Raw genomic sequence first — 16848 nt, forward strand, 5'->3', positions numbered from 1 at the left:
TTGGCATTGCATTGAAATGGCTGGAATAAGGGAATTACTTAGCAGAAGTACCTATTTTCGATATTAAAAACAATAATAATAAATTCCTGGCTAGCAGATGTATGTATAAGATATTTTAGTTAGTTCAGAATGTGTGGCTGCCATGATATTTTTAAATGGTCAGCATAAGGTATGATACATCACAGCTTGCTATGAGGTTACAAACTGAAGCATGACCTACATGTTTCAGTCTTACTGCCATCAGGAATTGCTCAGTAACATTTAATACGAGAAAAATGAAACCTTTCAATCTGGAAACATTAAAGCGTTATCTGAAAGGAAATATTTTACACAGGATTTGTCAGAAAGATGCTCGTGTGATGTTTTCCTCTTAACTGCTGCTTTTCTGATGGAAAATGATTTTGATAGAAATTTTTCAGATGAGTGTGAAGTGCTTGCAGGAGGTTTGCAGTCTTGCCATTGCAATCTGCTTCTCAGCTCCAAGCTAGAGATTACTGCAAGTATTGCTGGCCTCTGAGCTGAGCCATGCCATTTAGGAAGCCTTTTATTCTGTCCTTCTTCCTCTTTTTTCCTGTTTGATGTGCAGTAAAAGGCATGTTCCTCATTTCATAGCAGCAAAAGATGAACTTTTCAGTTAAGTATTTCTCTATTTAAAAGAGGATATAAACTTCTCTTTCATAAATAGATGATTATAAAGTCTGTTTAAAAAAAAACTTCAAAATGGAACAGAAAAAAAACCCACATTGATATGCAAAGCTGGTAGAGACAGTGCTTTGTTTGCATTTCAGCTAGCCATTGCCAGAGTAATAAATGAAGTTCTTTGGTTAAGTCTTAAAATCCAACCCAAATGCACTTCTCAGATCCACTTGAGCATTTCTGCAAGCTTAAGTTTCATTTTACCAATGAAAGAAAACTGCACACAACCTTCTTCAGACCAATAATCTAGTAAGTATTCTTGGAGTTTAAACCTCCTCTGAAGGTGCTACAGGCTAAAACATTCAGATAGTATGTTTCGAGGAAGAAAAGTTACTACTCAGCCCCTGTTGACAGCTCAGCTTTAATGTGGCTTTCTCTTGCTGTTTGATACTGCACAGATTCTGTAAGATTAGATCTATGCCTAGCAGATAAAACTCTAGAATTACTGCTGCTGTAACTGTTGTGGCGCACTGAATAGTGTGTGTGGGCAAGAAGAAGGGGAGAACATCTGATTGTTCTTTTGTTTATTTCTCTTTAGTTAGCAAAAGAAATGGGAGAATCACCTGATATTATTCAAGAAGAAGCCGTGGAAATCCTGGATGAGATGGGTCACAGTATGCAATTAGGAACTGTCAGATTTTTTGCCTTTACTCTGAGCAAAATATTTAAGCAGCTATTCCAGAGAGTTTGTGTGAACGAAGAAGGAATGCAGAGAGTGAGTACTGTTCAAGAAAAATAAAAAGCTGTAGTATTTTCCTACTGATACTTAGAGAAAGGCTACAATTTTCACTTCTAGGAAAAAAATACAGAAGATATGCCTCTTTAAAAAAGACTGCATGTGTGTTTATTGCTGCTTTTCTTAATAAAGAGAGGAAAAGTGAGATGATGTGCATTTGAAACACATCATACACATACAAAATATGTGTATATTTTTCAAATTCTTCGATGGTAAGGAGACATTTTAGGTAAAACTTCTTGCATCTTTTGCAGAGATTATGTAGGCCTTCACTTGAGATATATTTAGCAATAAGGAGTAATTTCTGTAAGGTATTAAAATACATATTATTCATGCTATGCAGTTTGATGCTTAGAAAGGGTATCCCTCATGTAATGAGGTGGTTTTGTCTTTTGAGTCCTGTGGTGCCTTTAAACAACAGGGTTCTATTCTGGAAAATATTGCTCCAAATTTCCCATGGTTCCGTGTTGAACAAGACATAAAGTGAACAAAGAAACTGTACTCAACAAATGAGCTTCTATTCTTAAGCTATGTGAAGATCCGTATTTGCAAGTTTCAACAGCAACTCTGCAAATACTGGAACAATATTGTTTGTTCTTATTTCTTTTTTCAGTTGCAACATGCCATTCAAGAGCACCCAGTTGTACTGCTGCCCAGTCACCGAAGCTATGTAGACTTTTTGATGCTGTCTTATTTGCTATATACGTATGACTTGGCTTTGCCTGTCATTGCTGCAGGAATAGGCAAGTATGTTCTTTTAATGGTGTTTTCAGGATTCAGAGAACCGGTAGCAAGGGATCAGGTAGCTGCTGCTATAAATAGTTGTGTTTAATTTCTGTTCTAAATACCCTTCATTAAAATGCCTTTGGATTAGGTGCTTGTATGGTCATGCCCCCTCCTCTGTGCTGAGTCCAATCAAAAGTGATTTTTTTTTTCATAGTGAGTTCTACCAGAAGTACCTCACCTGTGTAGACCCAAGGCTGGGAAAAGACAGGTGTTGTGAAGCAGACTTCTCTGTTGCTTTCTTTGCCTGGAAACAGACAAAAGCTTGGCCAAGAGTTACTGCGTACACAGAACCTTTTGTGACACTTGATACGGCTTTAAGTGCCGTCACAGTAGCCTGATATGAAGTGCCAATTACCTCTTGCTAGTTGGTGGTGTGACTGGTTCCTTGACACTGATTGGTGACATCAGGATTGGAGGCTGCCTGAACTGTAGTGACCTTGCAATGATGGAGTTCACTTTTGAGGGATGTCGGACAGACAAAGAATAAAATCAGGAAGCTTAATTCTAGGAAAGCCAACTTTCAGCTCTTCAGTGAGTTCGTCAACAAAACCCCCTGGAAATCTGTCCTCAGGACAAGAGAGCAGAGCAGAACTGGCAGATCTTTCAAGAAGTTTTCCTTAGGGCACAAGAGTTCTCCTCAAGGTGGATGGAAGTCTGGAAAGGAAGGCAAGAGACTCTCATGGCTGAACCAGGACCTGCTGGTCAAACTGGAGAGCAAGAAGAAAGTGCACAATGGAATCAGGGATAGGTAACCTGAGAGGAGTTTAGTTGTGCTGCTAGGCTGTGTAGGGATGGGGGTCAAGACAGCCAAGGCCCAACTGAGATCGGATTTGGCACAAAGGGGCACAAAGAAGAATAAGAAAGGCTTCTATGGGTACATCAACCAGAACAGGAAACTTCAGGAGGGTGTACACCTTCTTGTGAGCAATACAGACAGGCTTGTAACAACAGGCAGAGAAGGAGAAGACTGAGGTACTCAAAACTTTTTTTTGCTTCAGTATTCACTTGGAACTGTTCTGCACACAACTGCTGAGTGGATGGTTCAGAAGGTGGGAACTGAGAGAGTCATGCCTTTCCAACCATAAGAGAAGGTCAGGTTTATAATCATGTGAGGAACCTGAACATCCATAAGTCTATGGGTCTTGATGAGATGCATTCCAGAGTCCTGAGAGAATTGGCTGATATAATTGCCAGGCCACTCTCATTGATGTTTGAAAAGTCATGGTGGTCAGGTGAAGTCCCTGGTGACTGGAGGAAAGGCCATGTCATGTTCATTTCTAAGATGGGTAGAAAGAATGACAGAGGGAACTACCAATCTGTCAGCCTCATCATTGTGCTGGGGAAGGTCATGGAACAGATCCTCCTAGAAGCTATGCTGAGGCACATGGAAGAGAGGGAGGTGACATGAGATAACCAGCATAGCTTCACCAAGGGCAGGTCCTGCCTGACCAACCTTGTTTTTTATGATAGTGTAACTGCATCAGTGCACGAGGGAAGAGCTCCTGATGTCATCTGTCAGGACTTCAGTAAGGCCTTAGACATGATCCCCCATAACATCCTTCTCTCCAAATTAGAAATATATGGATTTGATGGGTGGACTGTTTGGTGTTTGGGGAGCTGGTTGTGAGATCATACCCAGAGAGTAGTGGTCAACGTCTGAATGTCCAGATGGAGATCAGTGGCAAGTGGTATCCATCAGGGGTCAGTAATGGAACTAGTGCTCTTTAACATCTTCATCAGTGATATCAGCAGTGGGACTGAGTGCACCCTCAGCAAGTTTGCAGATGACACCAACCTGCGTGGTGTGGTCAACATGTCTGAAGGCTGGGAAGCCATCCAGAGAGACCTAGACAGGCATGAGCTCCCGAGGTTCAACAAATCCAAGTGCAAGGTCTGTCACCTGGGTCGTGGCAACCTCTGCTGGAGGTTGTAAGGGTAGAGCACAGCTCTGCCAGAAACGACTTGGCGCTGGTGGATGGCAAGCTGAATATGAGCCAGCGATGTGCCCTTGCAGCCCAGAAAGCCAACTGTATCTTGGGCTGCATCAAAAGAAGCATGGTCAGCAGGTCAAATGAGATGATCCAGCCCTCTCTACTCTGTGCTGGCGAGGCTTCACCTGGAGTACTGTGTCCAGATGTGGAGTCTTTGGTACAGGAGAGTCATAGACCTATTAGAGCACCTTCAGAGGAGGGCCACAAAAATGATCCAAGGGATGGAACACCTCTCCTACAAGGACAGGCTGAGAGAGCTGGGGATGTTCAGCCTGGAGAAGAGAAGGCTCCAGGGAGACCTGAGACCAGCCTTTCAATATCTAAAAAGGGGCTATAAGAGAGGAAACAGTCTCTTTAGCAGAATGCAGAGCTGGTGAGGTAGTGTGGGCGTGAGGCACATGAAAAGATGCTTTTGAGTCTCAGTTCCTGGTGTGGCAGTGTGCAGTGTGGAGAGGTATTGGGCATGGCAGCTGCATCCTGGCTGGGGGATTGATTGGGCAGTAGGAGGATGTAGGTAAAGGAGTGGATAGAGTCTGTCTGAGGTGAGAGAGGGAGGGGAGTAAGGGAAAGAGAGGAGAAGCTCTTACAGCTGCTGTTGTTGCCCAGGGTCCTGTAGCTAATTTCTTTTAATCTTTTTTCTTTATATCTAGTGACTGAATATCCATTCTCAAATGTTTTACTGAGTGAGGTAGCGAGAAGGCTGAAGCAGCAAATGGCCAGCTGCTATGTAGACTCATTTTAAATGCCTCCCCAAAATATTTGTTACTGCTAAGCACTTCCTGGTTTTGGCAAGCTAAGCATTGAGGGATTGCTTGAAACTAGAAAATTATCAAAAATTGTGTCTGGCTTACGCTACCATTCCCAAATTGATGAGTTGGGCTCTTATGTGATGAAGTGTAATGTAATTGGTTGGTTTACTTCTGGGGTTAATTTGTGTCTTCTGAGATGCTTTCAGTGGTAACTGATCTTTCTGGTACTTGAAAAAAAAAAAGCAATCCTCATTATGGCTGAAATCTGGATGTCTGAATTATCAAAATAAATTAATATGAATGCTATTTACTAATATATATATATATATATACATACATATATACATAATTGAAAGCATATCATAACATACCAGTCATGTATGTCTTGAGAGAGATCTCTTTTATTCTGGCAATTGAATCAGTTTATTACAGAAAGAAGTTGGTTCTGCTGGCAGATACTATTAAATTCTGTGTGTGTGGTTTTGATTTCTGTTTGCTTGTATTTCAGATTTCCTAGGAATGAAGATAGTTGGTGAGCTGCTACGAAGGGCAGGTGCCTTTTTTATGCGACGTTCCTTCGGTGGCAACAGACTCTATTGGGCAGTTTTTGCTGAATACGTAAAAACTATGTTGAGGGTAAATACATTATTGAGCTCTCAAAATGTACGCTTAAGAAATCATAGAATCATAGAATGGCCTGGGTTGAAAAGGACCACAGTGATCATCGAGTTTCAACCCCCCTGCTATATGTAGGGTCACCAACCACTAGACCAGGCTGCCCAGAGCCACATCCAGCCTGGATACTCTATTGCAGTGATTCATGTAAACTAAGTGTGACGTTGTGGGCATAAAATTGAAAGTCTTCACTGGTGGAGGAAATGCATTTTACTTCAGAGTTAATGCTGGTGAGGAGCATGCATGTGCTGTTACTGGTTCAGCAGTGGGCATTTAACAAATTGCTGCTTATCAGTTGCTTTGGTTTGTGTACCCATATCACATGACAGACAAAATATTTCTGTTAATTAAACTACAGTTTGGCAAATACAATGGATGAATATAATGGATGAATACAAATGAAGATTTGAAATGACTGAGGTTGAAGGTGACATCGCTTCCATTAAAAAAAATATCTGCTCATGTTTTAAGTACTTTAAGTTATTTGTGGGCAGTAAGGAAGAAATGGTTTTGTTTTTTCTGACCAGCTTTTTGTTTGCTTTACTTTTGAAGAATGGCTATGCCCCAATTGAGTTTTTCCTTGAAGGCACTAGAAGCCGCACAGCTAAGACTCTGACTCCAAAGTTTGGTAAGTCTGTTGAAAACTTGGAACCTTTTGTGATAATCAGTGCTTTCATTAGTGGCTATGTTCTTCCTAAGTTCTTCAGACAGGAAGAGGTGTTGAAGTGGTGGGAAACTGGTGAGGTCTGTGAGTAGTGGAAAATACTGCAGTTCAAGTTCCAAAGCTATATAAAGAAGATCAATACATGTCTCTTAGGCTGTGTTTTCTCTTCAATTGTGTACTTAATTGCATAATTCTTCCCTCTTTTCTTTCTGGAAAACAGGCATTCCCTTACCACCTCAGAAATACTGTAGGTTAACTCTTTACAAAAGTCATAGGAAATCTTCAGAAAGAGATGTACAAGAGCAGAGCAGTACTTTTGAAAAGAGCACAGATAGCTGTGCAAATGTATTGCTTACATTCACCTTCTGTTTTAAAGCTTGGACAGCGTCTTCTGCATCTGCTTGCTCAAAGAGGACAAAAATGATGCACACCTACTAGTAGTTTCTAAAATGTAAATATATCTTTTTCAAAGTTAAATTGCAGTTGCTCTTCCTTCCTTGAAAAAGATTCACCTTTTTTTTTTAATCTAATTTGCAGGTCTTCTCAGTATTGTGATGGAACCATTTTTTAAACGTGAAGTCTTTGACACGTACCTTGTTCCCATCAGCATCAGCTATGAGAGGATATTAGAAGAATCTCTTTATGCGTATGAACTCCTAGGAGTCCCAAAGCCCAAGGAATCTACATCTGTATGTAAATTCCTTAAGAACAGAACATAAGTGGTTGTTGTATATCCATCCTATAGCCCTAAAATTTGCTTTTTACTCTTTCCATTTCCTTAGGGGTTGTTGAAGGCCAGAAGAATCCTCAGTGACAATTTTGGTACCATACACATCTATGTTGGCCAGCCGGTATCGCTTAGAACGTTGGCTTCTGGGAGAATCAATCTATGCCCATATAATTTAGTTCCCAGGTACCAAATATTGTTATGGTTTATGCGTGGGAAAGCATTTATTTAATCCTCAAAAAATAATGAAATAATTAAGTAGTTCTCTGTTTTACTTCTGTTTCACTTTCTCTCACCTCCCCATCATGTTCAGTGAAGATGTTCTGTCTGAGCACAGGGTTATCATGCTTCTGACTGGCTGTCCCTGCAAAAGTTGTTAATTCCATTGCCTGGTTCTAGGGGGAGGATATCTTGTTTCAAAAGCTTATCTTGATGTGTGACCTAGGCAAAACTCTGTTTTCTGAGAATTCAGTAGTTTTGTTACATAGAAGTTCCCTTTTCTTTTCCTTCTTGCTTATTACTGCAAGCAGTTTTGTGATCGTGTAGTAAGGAAGATGGAGCTACGACTGGATGTGATGATTGTGTAATTTGATATATAAAATGTAACTCACTTGTTTGTTTATTTTAAGGATAGCAAGTAGCAAGTGTACAACACCATTACAAAGCTCTGATTTAGATGTTGTTGTGAATCTACTGATGTTTTGCTCTGAACTACATAGTGCAAACAGCTCCCTGTGTGTGTGATACATAAAAGTGATACATAAAAGAAATAAGGAAGAGTGTGATTTATATTCCGGATGCTGGGGCTTTTTAACCTTGAACTGCATTGGTTTTGGTTTTTGTTCAGGCATCTTCCACAAAAGCCAACTGAAGATATTCAAGAATTTGTCAGTGATGTAGCTTATAAAATGGAACTCCTGCAAATAGAAAACATGGTTTTGAGCCCGTGGGTGCTAGTTGCTGCTGTTCTGCTCCAGAATTTGCCTGCCATGGATTTTGAGCTTCTAATAGAAAAGACTGTGTGGCTCAAAGGCTTAACTCAGACTTTTGGAGGATTCATTGAATGGCCTGGTATGCATTGAAAGTGTTATTTCTATTTCTTTTGTTGTTTGTGAAGGATAAACAGTATTTTCCTGAAAGCAGTGTATGGTGACAACTTTACAGATTATTTTCATAGGTGCTGAGTCATAAATGGATTTTAGCATAAGCCAAAAATGGTGCTAAGGGTTTGGCTTAGGCTGTAGAATATACTACCTTGAAGGACAGTCAGACTGAGGCAGGACAGGTATTTTACTGTGATTTCCTGAACTGTGGAATGAGGGGGATATTGTATGCTGTTTTTATGAAGCACCAAGATTTGCCTACTATCTTTCTGAACCCTATATAATTCACAGGCAGTCACCCATTCTGCAAGGGTAACTGAGTAAAATGCTGCATCTGTGGCATGACACTGACTAAGAGTTGGTACTATGACAAAGAACTACCCAAAGAAATGTGGGAGATAAATAAAATTCAAACTTTCTCCTTTCTTGTCTGAACAACTGTTTTAAACATCTCTCTGTGAGCCAAGGTATGAAGCAGATGATGTGGAGCCTCAGGACGTAAGTGGAAAAAATCAGCAAAGAAAAGTAGTATGTGATGCAAATACATTCACCTTTTCCACTTTCAGTATATTTTAACGATGGATCTTTGCTTCTGTAGTTATAATCAAGGATCCCTCTCAGTATTATGATGGAGAAATATGAGCAGACCACAGTAATAGCAGGACTCTGACGTTTCTGGAAAAATAGCACTTCTCCTTTCAGGGATCTTCATTGTAGTGAATGCAAACGATATATGCTTCTGCCAGACTGTAAAAGGAAGAGTTTCATGGTTATGTTAAAACATTGTTTAGAATCTGATTGCACAGTAATGCAAAAAACATGCTGCATTCATGTTTGCTTATTTATATTATTTTATTTTATTAGCAATAGTGAGTAAGCTTTTGCTTTAGTAGAGTTGTGGTGTAGTCAGGGAATGGAAAATGGGCAAGGCATTGAAATACAGACAATAACTGGGAAGATTTTGTTTGAGTGTGCTGGCCCCACACTAGGCATTCATTTGTGTCGAAACAAGGTTTGCTATGTGTGTGGGTTGGCTTTTCTTTGGCAATAATTTGAAAGAATAAATGTTTTAAAAGGTTAATTTGAAGGCATCACTAAAGCAAGTAAGTACATGCACCCAGTCCATTCTTCTATCTCCAGACAGCCAGCTGTTTCTCCTCTTACGCTGGCTGGTTATTACAGGCAGAGCATTTGCTTACATGTTATAAATTTTATATTAAAAATGGGAGCTGCAGAATAACCTGATGATACCTCTTACGACCTTCTTATGCTGAGAGGCTTGTGAAAATGATGGTGAAACTGGAATACAGTAGCTAAAGGGACAAATAAGGTGCAAGGAGGTTCTACATGAAAGCCAGCAGGAAAGAATAAGAAAATAAATAAATATTTCTGTGAAAGACTGCATTGATTTGATGTGCCTGTATTGCTGTGATCATGTAAACTGTATTTGTGTGTTCATTTAGCAGGTTTTTATTGTTTCTTTGCTTTCCAAACACTTCACATTCAATGGAAGTCATGTTTAAAGCTGAAGATAGTTTAAAAGCAGAAGTGTATTTCAAGACTTGAGATGCTATTCTCTGTCTGTTTGCAATACGTTACTTTGACAAAAGAAAGTCTTACCAAAGTATTGCAAAGCTCATGTCTGCCTTTGAAGGACAAGAATAAGAAAGTTGCAAATATAAGAAAGCCATGGAAAAACTTGATAAAGACTTGCTCATCCAATTGAAAACGTACAGTGCTAGAAATGCCTAAGCAAAAGTATTTCTCTAAGGATGAATGTATCCATCAGACAGTTCTAGCCTTTTAATTGGAGGATCAGAATCTTTGTTCCAGAGACAAAGGAATTTCATTCTATTGTTAGAAAGTGGAAGAATTTAAAGAGTTCTAATTACAGAACTATCTGAAATTTATTCTGTCCATTACATGCAATGCCAAGGCTGAGAGCGTTTGTCTAACTGGATGATGTAATAGTTGTCCTCTGTGATAAGGCTTAATGAAATACTGGTGCATTTTAGGCAGTTTCAACAGAGGTGTGTTCCCCGTTGTGTTTTCCTTATAGATAATCTGTGTGCCAAAAAAGCTGTTATGTCGGGCCTCACCCTGCACTCCAACATCGCGCGCCTCATCAATGGCCACGTGGTCCTCAATGACAAAGGAGTGGAAGATGGAGCCGTAGGAGAAATAGTCTTTAAGCGGGCTTTGGTCATCCTCATGTGTAGTACCTACAGAAACCAGTTACTGAATGTGTTTGTGCGTCCATCTCTGGTGGCACTTGCCTTGCAAATGACACGCAGCTTCAGGAAAGGTAAGTGTGGGTAGCCTGGGGAGCCCGGTGCCTTTGCTCCCTGCTCTGCCTTCAGCAAGAGGAGCAGGAGATTCTTGTGGCTGATAGTGGGAGGTACTTGAGAAAGTTATGCCAGGACTCTGAATAAGGTCTCGTGGCATAAAGTGAATGTGTTGGGGGAACAGTGGTATTTGGCTTCCCTTTCTTGTTTTTTTACCCCCTGACACTTTGGAAAGTAGGCATATTCTGCTGAGAGAGCAGAGTTCTGGTGAGATGATCCCCATTCTTGTTTACACTATTCTGCAATCCAGAAGCAATTGAGTTTAGAAGTAAAGCGTCTGGGAGTGCTCGGGTTGCTTCCCTTGCAGTATGCATCCTGAAACTCCTATAGGGTGAAATGGCCCCCAGAATAGCAAACATCAACCTTCATGTTTCAGCTGTTTGAGAGAGCTATGTTTGGAAACCTCTCCTGCTTTTACAGCAGGGCTTCATTTCATGGTGTTAATACAGTGGTTAATTTGCTTGTTTTGTTGATGTTCAGCAGGCCTGCTTTTTAGGTTACAAGTTCATGTACGGTGCAGCCTGTTTTCAAACTTTCTTCTCAGTTCTGTTTCTGAAGTGTTTCAGTTTTTTCTAGAACTCGTCTCATTAAGTAATATTTCAAAACGTATACCTTGACTTTGTGCAGCATCTGATTATATGGCATTTAATGCGTGTTCTGGGAAGCTACAGTCCCCTGTTATTTTCTTTCAGTAAGAACTGAATTGAGTACTTGCTCTTCCTCTGTGGTGCTTTCAATTGTATACATATGCAGTGCTTTGAATGACCAGTCCAAATTTTATCTAAGGTAGATATTCCCTCTAAAATAAGGTTTAAATGACTTTTCAATGGCACGTTTTAAATTACGTTTTTAAACAACAGTGCTTTACAATACTTTTTTTTCAGAGGAAGTCTACAGCAGCTTCAGCTTCTTGAGAGATGTTTTCTCTGATGAGTTCATCTTCTTTCCTGGTATTTCATTGAAGGTAAAAACATCCCTTATACAAAAGTAATGATAGTCCATAGCACAGCCAACTAAAACAGCGTCTGATTTTGGATCTCACCTTGAGACACAAGGTGACACAAAACAGTGTGTGTTTTATGATAAATACGTGCAGAGGTAACAGCTTGATGTGTAAGTGAGAGGGAGAACATAAAAGAAGGTCAGAGCAGAGTTATTCATTTGGTTAGTTGCAAATTATTGTCTGAATGCACCAGGTTGCACATGCGTTTGTTGGTTGTTTCGTTTTCTTTCTTCTTCCTCCCTCCTTCCTACAGTGAAAAAAAAAAGAAGCCTGAAATCCCTGGAGGTGTTCAAGGCCAGGTTGAATGGGGCCCTGGACAACTTGGTCTAGTAAATGGGGAGGTTGGTGGCCCTGCCCGGCAGGGGGGTTGAAGATTTGTGATCCTTGAGGTCCCTTCAAACCCAGGCCATTCTGTGATTCTGTGAAGCAGAAGTTGGGCTTTTTGTCATGAAACCAGTGGTCTTCCAACATGGGTATAAAAATGAGTAGAGCAGTCTTTTTCTTTTTTTAATTAAAAAAAAAAAGTGTATATGCTGTTCTGTTCTTCTGCTGTTATGGAAGGTACATCAGACTGTGAAGGAAAAAAAAGTCTTAATGTAGGTCTCCTTGGATTCTTTCACACAGTGGCTATGTTCTGTTGGCACAGAAGCAAAACAGGAATTCTCATTGAGGTTTCTCACTGAGGAAGCACAGCTTCCTCAAAGCTCTTGCAGAGTCTAGCAGAGAGGCACTGCTGCTCTTGCAAAGTCAAAATATAGCTACTATGTCAACTTATATATGTATAATTTTACATATATATATATATATATAAATAATACTTTGATGTTTCATGGTTGAGTTCTCTTACATTTTTATTTCTGGCATTTACATTCTTTTACAATCTACATATTTGGATAGTATATTGTGAGCACTAGGATAGGAGTTCTTAAGGTAAAGCCTGGTTTAAATGTCACCAGTTGAAATCTCACAGGCTGTACCTTTTCAGCTCTGTGAAGGCTTTTGAAGGGAGAACCTTGCTAATTGCACAAGAGTGTCCCTAGAAGGGTCTTACGGAGGCTTTAGTTGCACTGTATTTGCTTGAAAACTGCTTTCTTCACTTCAGACTTCAGCCCCGCTTCTGTATCAGCATTACTGAGACAAAGCCAGTATTGCCCTCTAGACTTTTCCCCATCTTCTTAGCCATCTTGTGGAGAGTCTCTAATAGTTTTATGTCTTCCTTATATCACAGTGCCTAAACCCACATTCAAGGTGAGGCTGGACAATGCAGAGCAGAGCAGGACAACCCCTCCCCTCATCCTCTGGCAGTGCTGGGCCTGGTGTACCCCAGGCTACAGTTGGCCCTTTGGGCTGCTGGGGTACGCTGCTGGTTTGTGTTTTATTTTCTGTCAACTAGAGCCCTCAGATCCCTTTCTGTAGAGCTGTTTTCCAGCCGCTCATTCCCCTACTGTGTACGTATTTGCAGGGTTGCCCATCTCAGCTGAAGAACCTGGCACTTGCTCTTGTTAAACTTCATATGGTTGGTGATTGCCAGCCCTCCAATTTGTAGATCTCTCTGCAAGGCCTCTACCCTCGAAGGAATCAACAGCTTCTCCCAGTTTAGTATTGTTTTTAAGCTTCCTTAGTGTACCTTCCTGCATTGATGAAAACACTGAAGAGAACTGTCCCTACAATGGAGCCCAGCGCAACCCTACCAGTAACTGATATAACCCCACTTAATGATGCAACTCACTATAGTGTCATGCTGTTGTTTGTTTTTGTTATGGTGGGTTGGTTGGTTTGTTTTTGGACACCTGCACTTGTTTAGATGCTAACATTTCAGGTGTTCTTCTCTCTTCCAGGATTTTGAGGAAGGGTGTTTTCTTCTCACAAAATGTGATGCGATTCAAACAACTCAACAGGAAATCTATCCTACTGACAAAGGAAGTGTTGTAGTATCTTTCTTGTCAGCTATGTTCAGACCATTTGTGGAAGGCTATCAGGTATGATATTTTTCAGAAAATTGTTTTTTTTTTTTTAATCCTGGGTTTTGTAGGAAAACTAGAAGCACAGTGATACTTGTGCCCTACAAATAGCAACTGTTCTCATGGCTGGGGAGTGGAAGAATGGAGAAATAGTAGTAACCTGCCCATCCTTCAGAAGCCTGATTACAACTTTGGCTGAGGATTTTCAAAATGAATAAAACAATAAACTGTCTTGTAATCTAATAAGCTATTGTGAGTTTACAAGCTTCACAGGGAGTGTGCTGCTGGCAGGCTCCACTGCTCTTTCTTACAGGGAGTTCTTACTTCATTCCTTTTGTGGGCTGTCCTGCTCAGTTCAGAAATGAGTTTGTATGTGACAAGTTCTTATCTCTTTAAATTCTTTTCCCTAAGACTTTAATATAGCTAAATACTTACATTCCTGTGATAAGTAATGTATACATAAAGAAGACTTAGGCTGATTGGTACTGACTTGCCTGGTTTTTCCCATCTGTAAAAACAGATACCGCTCTAATAAAATTATACTGGTTTAAATTGCAAGAACAGAAACATTAAATTAATGTCCAAGGTAACTATTACAGTAATATTGAATCTTATTTTAATCTCTCACGCTTGTTAAACACTAATAAGAATTTCAGATATGCTATTTAATAATACCTTGTAAGTTCCTCTGCTAACTTTTCAGTGTAACAGTATTACTTGTTTGTAAGGACACGTTAGTTTGTACTTAAAAACAAACTGACAATCACAAGGAAGTGCTAATTTATTTATTTTTGTTAATGTTAGTTAATTTTCAGATATCTATCAAAGGAAACAAAAGAAGCCTTTACTGAGAAGCAGTTTATACCTGGAGTCCGCAACTATGTTTTTCAGCTCCTTGAGAAGGGTATGTATGGCTGTTAGGCAGTATTATTTTACAAGTGTGACCTGTTAATGGGCAACGATAAAACTTTTAGTTGTGTTTCTGCTTTTTCTGTAGGGACTACACAGTGTTACGAAGCGCTGTCTTCTGACATGCAAAAAAATGCCTTAGCAGCTCTTGTGCAACTAGGTGCAGTGAAGAAGAAGAAAATGTAAGTCAAATTGGCTCTTGGGTATATAAAAGACAAAGCGTGGCCTTACTGGAAATTCTTAATGACGGAGCTGTTAGTATTACGCAGGATAGGAACCATCCCATTTCTTGAACACCAGCCAACTGAAGGTTGATTTGGGTGGACCTGAGTTGTAGTGAAGACCGAGGTACTTCTTCCTTACTGTACAGGCTGTGGAAACAGGATGCCACCCCTCAGAGTGAAAACGCTCCATGGGCTCCAGCAATAGAAGTGAATAACCCGCTAGTGGGCTTCTTCTGACTCTCCTTTCTGTGTTTTTTGGTTTTCAAAGTTTCTGTCAGGGTTTTGATAAGCAAATAGAACAGTCCTGCTTACTTTTAGTGAAGGAGTTGTCATTCTGTGTTTTATAATAAGACTCATCAGGCAATGCAAGCAATAATTGGAAACACTAATACTTTTCAAATATTTTGGCACTGACATCTCAAATCAATTTAACTGAAAGCTTAGTCATTAAAGTTATTTAACACAGTTCACAGTTTACAGTTCTAAGGCTAAAAAAGCAGCTCTAGTTACACAGGAACATAGCGACATGCATTTCATGTTATCAAATCAATTAGCATTGTGGTGGTACTTCTTCTATTTAAAAGTATAACCATAGGAGTCCCTGCTGTGAGTCCCTACTTGGCCTTAGCTGTTTTCACAGAACACTGTTGGCCACTGAGGACCTTGAGGTATTTTCTTACGTGTCCGTTGAGGAAATTAATTAAGGCTTGTAGTGCTCATGGAAAGCACACAAAATGCTGCTGTATGACCCCTGCGATGTCACTCTGCTAAACGAATATTTACAGCTGGATTCCCTTTCCCCTTGTAAATAAATGAAACAAATTGAGTGCAGCAGATTTTGAGGCCAACTGAAGATTTCAGGTATTATGGTTTCAGAGATAGAGTCTTGAAAATAGTATTATTAAAAATAGTATTATTAAAAAGAAGCAATTGTTCTTTTACTGCGGTTATCCCTAATGAAAACAGGGGAAGAGAGACACGGGGAATGTGAGCATGAAGGATAAAGGACCATAACAATCCTTGAGTACAATTTGTTTAAAAGCCTACAGTGCCCTAAAAATTAATAAGTTTGTTGGTAGAATGAAAAGTATGATTAATTTATGATTATTTTAGTCATTTCCACACAAATAAGATATAATCACTGAAGAAACGGTTGCGTGGTTTTGTTTTTGAACCGTAGGTCCAATGGATTCTCCTACAGTGTAAATCAAGAGGCTATCCATAAAATCCTGGATGTGTTTGGTAAGTGCCTTGAGTGATGTCTCATTTGTTTGAAAAGCTTCTTGAGTTGTACGTGAATTTGGACAATGAGGATATACTAGACCTAGTGTTGTTTCCAGCTGTTCCTTAACTATTTTCCCTAATAGTTTGTCAAGTGTATCTGTAGAGAAATACTAACGGTATTTTACTGATGATATTTTTGGGGTTTGGCTTTTTATTTCTTTGGCAATGCTACTTGCTGTGTATGTGACTGCAGCTTTGAACATCTGTTAGACTTATAGACTCATTAAGGTAGTAAAAGACCAGCAAGGTTGGAAAAGACCGTTGAGATCAAGTATGACCACTGGCGCAGGCCCTTGCAGTGCCTCGCTGCTCTTCCCGAGAAGAACTCACTCCTAATACCCAACCTTCTCTCTTTGAAATATCGCACAACCCAACGGCCAAAGAAAACGGACCGACGAAGAGCTTATTATAGCATTTTGTGCTAAACGTTGGCTTTTTGCTTTCCTTGCCAGATGCCAGGACACCTGTACAGAAGCCCGTGGCCGCACGGCTCTGAGTGCCGCCGAGGCTCCGCCCGCCCGCTAAGGCCGCACCAAGCGAGGCCGCGTCCCCTCAGCGCACCCAGAAGCCCGGCCGGAGCGCGGGGCGGGCCGCAGGGGGTGCGTGCTTCAGCGGGACTGCTTCCGGCTGCCGCTGAGAGACTGTGCCGCCGAGGGTTGCAGTTGATTTGGATACTCACAGTGTTTTGGTTTTGTTTTTTTAATTGGTTAAATGTTTTTGGGGTTGGTTGTTGTTTGGTTTTTTCTTTTTTTTGGGGGGGGGGGATATGTATTTAAAGAAAAGTGCACAGTAACGGAGACTCGAAGACGTTTTCTAGACTTGTAACGAGGAACGCGATTGATTGCTTTCAATTATTTCGCTGACGTGCGACTGTAACGGGGAACTGAAGGCTTAACATTAAAACTAACGTTCAGACGACGACTGTGGCCGTGCGGCTGTGCGGAAGACGCGCTGCGTTCTTAAGCGCCCGGCGCTGCGCCGTCGATCGCGGCCGC

The 16848-nt window shown here is 40.5% G+C and overlaps 1 protein-coding gene across 2 annotated transcripts in view; it reads left to right on the forward strand.

Moving 5' to 3' along the window:
* GNPAT (glyceronephosphate O-acyltransferase) overlaps positions 1–16771 on the forward strand; it is a 20964-nt gene extending 4193 nt beyond the window's left edge. For both annotated transcript variants that reach the window (XM_015284379.4, XM_015284380.4), the window contains exons 3-16: positions 1235–1411; positions 2046–2175; positions 5467–5594; positions 6186–6261; positions 6835–6986; positions 7080–7210; positions 7872–8095; positions 10187–10432; positions 11357–11436; positions 13314–13454; positions 14241–14340; positions 14434–14527; positions 15750–15811; positions 16306–16771. In XM_015284379.4, coding sequence (XP_015139865.2) covers positions 1235–1411; positions 2046–2175; positions 5467–5594; positions 6186–6261; positions 6835–6986; positions 7080–7210; positions 7872–8095; positions 10187–10432; positions 11357–11436; positions 13314–13454; positions 14241–14340; positions 14434–14527; positions 15750–15811; positions 16306–16349 — 1785 coding nt within the window. In that variant the 3' untranslated portion in view covers positions 16350–16771. The remainder of the gene's footprint in view (positions 1–1234; positions 1412–2045; positions 2176–5466; positions 5595–6185; positions 6262–6834; positions 6987–7079; positions 7211–7871; positions 8096–10186; positions 10433–11356; positions 11437–13313; positions 13455–14240; positions 14341–14433; positions 14528–15749; positions 15812–16305) is intronic.
* The last annotated feature ends 77 nt before the right edge of the window (positions 16772–16848 follow it).

Source organism: Gallus gallus, chromosome 3, assembly GCF_016699485.2.
Source record: "Gallus gallus isolate bGalGal1 chromosome 3, bGalGal1.mat.broiler.GRCg7b, whole genome shotgun sequence".
Classification (NCBI taxonomy): Eukaryota; Metazoa; Chordata; class Aves; order Galliformes; family Phasianidae; genus Gallus; species Gallus gallus.